General features: G+C 43.1%; 1 gene segment (V, D, J or C); it reads right to left on the reverse strand.

Moving 5' to 3' along the window:
• Positions 1 to 259: 259 nt before the first annotated feature.
• On the reverse strand, positions 260 to 895 carry LOC129134355 (Ig heavy chain V region 6.96-like). The segment is given in 2 exon segments: positions 260 to 765; positions 827 to 895. Coding segments are annotated over 2 exon segments (575 nt in total).
• Between the last annotated feature and the right edge of the window lie 4,371 nt (positions 896 to 5,266).

Consider the following 5,266-nt stretch of genomic DNA (forward strand, 5'->3'; position numbering starts at 1 on the left):
CGTATTGACGGCGCCGGCCATGACCCCATCCCCAACCAGCATCACCATCAGCACCGTCACCGTCTGCATCCCTGGCACAGGAACAGGACCCGGAATCCTCCCCAGGGAGTTCCCCCATGCTCTGGATCCGCCAGAGACCCGGGCAGGCCCCGGAATTCTCTGCCTCAATCAGCAGCGCTGGCAGCCCCTGGGACACGAGCTTGGCTCAGGATCTGCAGGGACCACGGGCAGAGCTCGGTGACGCTGACCATGAACGGCCTCAAGGACGAGGATTCCGGGTCCTGTTCCTGTGCCAGGGATGCAGACGGTGACGGTGCTGATGGTGATGCTGGCTGGGAATGGGGTCATGGCCGGCGCCATCAATATATCCAGCATAATAAGCACCACCAGCATCAGCAGATTTGACACAGAAATAGGAGCCAGAATCCTCGTCCTTGAGGCTGTTCATGGTCAGCGTCACCGAGCTCTGCCCGTTGTCCCTGGAGATCGTGAACCGGCCCTTGACCGAGGACGCGTAGTAGGTGTAACGACCACTGCTGCTGATACTGGCGACGTATTCCAGAGCCTGCCCGGGCCTCTGGCGCATCCAGAACATCCCAAAACTCCCAAAACTGAACCCGGAGCCTCGGCAGAGGAGGCGCAGGGAGCCCCCGGGGGGCTGGAGGTGCCCCCGGGCTCCAGCAGGGTCACGGCCGCCCGCAGCCCCAAAGGGAACAAGGGGAGATGGGCACGGCCAAAGCTCAGCCCTGGACCCAAACCCTGACCCTGGGCCCCAAACTGGGACCCTTGGGGTTCCCCATCCTCTTCCTCCCGTGACCACGCCCACTTTGGATCTGGCCACGCCCACTTTAAGGCCACGCCCAGGGGCGGCGCCTCCCGGGTTTATTTCGCCCATTGAAGCGTCCATGGAGCTTCCACAGCTCTTTGTTTTTCACCACCTTCATCTCATCCCAAATTTTAATTACCTTAATTACTTTAATTACGTTGCTGTTTTCACGACCGTTTCGTCGTTAATAAAAATTTTGAAAATTGTAAAAAAAACCCGAGAATTCAGCGTTTCTCACGTTCTTGATTGGATCGTTCAGGACGGTTTAATTAGGATGGTTTAATTGGGATAATTAATAGGTGTCACTTCTTAATTGGATACTGTAGGATAATTTAATTAGGATGGTTTAATTGGGTTCATTTAATTAGGATTGTCAACAGGTGCCAGTTCTTAATTGGATCATTCAGGATCGTTTAATTAGGATGGTTTAATTGAGATAATTAATAGGTGTCAGTTCTTAATTGGATCGTTCAGAATGGTTTAATTAGGATAATTAATAGGTGTGCGTTCTTAATTGGATACTTTAGGACAGTTTAATTAGGATTGTTTAATTAGGATGATTAACAGGTGTCAGTTCTTAATTAGATCATTCAGGATCATTTAATTAGGATGGTTAAATTGAGATAATTAATAGGTGTCAGTTCTTAATTGGATACTTTAAGATCGTTTAATTAGGATGGTTTAATTGAGATAATTAATAGGTGTCAGTTCTTAATTGCATCGCTCAGGATGGTTTAATTAGGATGGTTTAATTGGGATAATTAATAGGTGTCATTTCTTAATCAGGTCGTTCAGGATGGTTTAATTAGGATGGTTTAATTGGGATAATTAATGGGTGTCAGTTCTTAATTGGATACTTTAAGATCATTTAATTGGGATAATTAATAAGTGTCAGTTCTTAATGGGACACTTTAAGATCGTTTAATTAGCGTGGTTTATTTAGGATAATTAATAGGTGTCCGTTCTTAATTGGATACTTTAAGATCGTTTAATTAGGATGGTTTAATTGGGATAATTAATGGGTGTCAGTTCTTAATTGGATCGTTCAGAGTGGTTTAATTAGGATAATTAATAGGTGTCAGTTCTTAATTGGATACATTAGGATCATTAAATTAGGGTAATTAATAGGTTTCAGTTCTTAATGGGATACTTTAGGATTGTTTAATTAGGATGGTTTAATTAGGATAATTAATGTTTGTCAGTTCTTAATTGGGTCGTTCAGGGTGGTTTAATTAGGATGGTTTAATTAGGATAATTAATAGGTGTCAGGTATCCAATTAATTAATGAGTTAATTGCGGTTAATTACAGATTTCGGCTCTGGCGCAGATTTGGGGCCAAACCCGGAGATTTTGGGGCAAAAACGGTGAAAATTTGGATTTTTGGGTGTCGTTAATGAGCTGTTAATTAGCAGCTATCCACTTAATTAATGATTTAATTGCGGTTAATTACAGATTTCGGCTCTGGCGCAGATTTGGGACCAAACCCGGAGATTTTGGGTCCAAAACGGTGAAAATTCAGGGCTGGGGCTTCAGCCCCGACCTCGCCCCTCAAATTTCGCCGTTTTTAACCAAAATTTTCCGGTTTTTCCCCAAATTTCGAGCTCCGGCCCCGAACTGGGACCCTCGGCCCCGATTCCCGCCCGGTTTCGCCCTGAAATTTTCGATTTTTTGGGGGAAATTTCGCCGATTTTGGGCAAAACCGCGGAATTTTCGGTCGCGCTGCGCCCCCTGGCGGCCGCGCGCGGAATTCGCGGTTTTGGCTTTTCCCGCCAAAAAAAAAAGCGGCGGCGATGACGTCACCGACTAATTTCCCGCCCTTAATTAACCTCGATTAATTCTAATTAATTAATTATTAGTTATTAATTCATTATTAATTAATAATTAGTTGTTTAATATGTTTTTTAATTTATTCGCTTTTAATTTATTAATTTTATTAATTAATTCATTAAATATTTAATTTATAAATTAATTAATTGTTTAATTAATTATTAATTAATTAGATTAATCCCCCCAGGAGATTTCGGCAATAATAAATTCCACAATAAATAAATTCCTCAATAAATAAATTATTAAATAATTACTCTTAATTAATTAAACAATTATGTGCCCGAGATGATTAAGCTTTCTTAATTAATTAATTGCGCGGCTTTGGATTAATCCCGATTAATTAATTAATTGGACTCCCGTGGCAAATCCTGATTGATCCATTAATTAATTAATTGCCATAATTCCGGTGATTATCCCCTATCATCCATTAATTAATCATAGTTCTTTATCCTAATTAATTAATTATCATATCGGATGCCTGCGATTAGCAACGATTAATTAATTAATTAAAGAGATTTCTGTGATTTACCACAACCCATTAATTACTTAAAGAGACACCAGCAATTAACCCCGATTAATTAATTAATAAACGGCAATTAACCGCAATTAATTAATGGAGTTCTGCAATTAACTTAAACCCTTTGATAATTTAATTAATTGTAACCAATTCCAGGGGGCTCCATTAATTAACCACAGCCCTTTAATTAACCCGGACCCATTAATTGGGCTCTGGCAATTAACACCGGACCGATTAATTAATGAAAATGGAGCCCTGCAATTAACTGGGATCAATTAATTAATGAATCAGCTGGCTGTAATTAACTGTGGCCTGTTAATTAATGAAATGGACTCCTGCAATTAACTGGGATCAATTAATTAATGAATTGGAGCTCTGCAATTAACAGGGACCCATTAATTAATGAAATGGACTCTTGCAATTACCCTGGACCCATTAATTACCTCAGACCTGTTAATTAATGGCTTGGACTGTTGCAATTAACTCGGGCCTCTCAATTAATTAATTAATTAATCCGACTCTTCAATTAACTGGGACCCATTAATTACCGAATAAACCCTCGCAATTATCTTGGATTTATTAATTAATGAATTGAACCAGATCCAATTAAGTGGCACTTATTAATTAACTGGAACCCATTAATTACCGAATTATCCTGGACTTATTAATTAATGGACCGAACCGCATCCAATTAAGTGGCAGTTATTAATTAACAAATCCGAGTCTTCAATTAACTGGGACCCATTAATTACCGAATAAACCCCTGCAATTATCTTGGATTTATTAATTAATGAACCGAACCACATCCAATTAAGTGGCACTTATTAATTAATGAATCTGAGCCTTCCAATTAACTGGGACCCATTAATTACCGAATAAACCCTTGCAATTATCTTGGATTTATTAATTAATGAACCGAACCGCATCCAATTACCCGGCACTTATTAATTAACTGGGACCCATTAATTACCGAATAAACCCTCGCAATTATATTGGATTTATTAATTAATGAATTGAGCCATATCCAATTACCCGGCACTTATTAATTAACTGGGACCCGTTAATTACTGAATAAACCCTCGCAATTATCTTGGACTTATTAATTAATGAACCGAACCACAGTGGCAGTTATTAATTAATGAACCTGGCTCTTCAATTACCTTGGAACTGGGACTAATTAACCAATTAATTAACCGATCAATTAACCAATCAATTAACCAGTTAATTAACCAATTAATTAATTGACCAACCGGGACCCTCGCAATTAACACCCATTAATTAACGAACACCCCCCCAATTAACTCCGCCGACCAACCCCAACACCCGCAATTAATTAACCCCAAACCATTAATTAACCCCCAAACCCCCTTCCCGCTAAGCCCCGCCCCTCCCCCCCTCAAACCCGCCCCTTTCCCCTCAAGCCCCGCCCCTTTCCCTATAAATGGCCCCGTCCCCTCCAAGGCCGGCACCGACCCAGCCATGGCCGCCTCCCCCCTCCCGGCTCTGGCCTTCCTCGCCCTCCTCGCCCTCCCCGGTGAGGCCACGCCCCTTTTTCCCCTCAAACCACGCCCCCTTTCCCTCTTTCCTTTTCTTTCCCCCATCAATTTTTAATTAAATTAATTTAATTTAATTTTTAAATTAATTTTTTCTCCCACGCAGGGCTGCGGGCGGCCGTGACCCTGGTGGAGTCCGGGGGCGACCTCCAGCGCCCCGGGGGCTCCTGCGCCTCCTCTGCCGCCGTTTTGGGGCCGATTCCGACGGTTTTGGGGTTTTTTGGGTCCGGCAGAGGAGGAGCGACGGAAAATTGGAGATTTTGGGTCACGGCGGGGGAGGGGGAAGGTTCAGGGTGGGGGAAGGGGCGGTGCTGGAGGGGGAGGGGCTGGAGGAAGGGGATTCCGGCGCCTATTTCTGTGCCGCTCACGGCGGCGCCGGGCAACGGGGAAGGGTGGGGAAACTCAGGGGGGGTTGGGTTGGTCATGGTTGGGTTGAAGAGGAAGAGGGGGTTGGTTGAGTTGGGTTGGGTTGAGTTGGGTTGGGTTGAGTGAAAGAGGAAGGATGAGGTTGCTCATGGTTGAGTTGGGTTGAGTTCATTTGAA

This window comes from Agelaius phoeniceus, chromosome 37 (assembly GCF_051311805.1).
Source record: "Agelaius phoeniceus isolate bAgePho1 chromosome 37, bAgePho1.hap1, whole genome shotgun sequence".
Lineage (NCBI taxonomy): Eukaryota > Metazoa > Chordata > Aves > Passeriformes > Icteridae > Agelaius > Agelaius phoeniceus.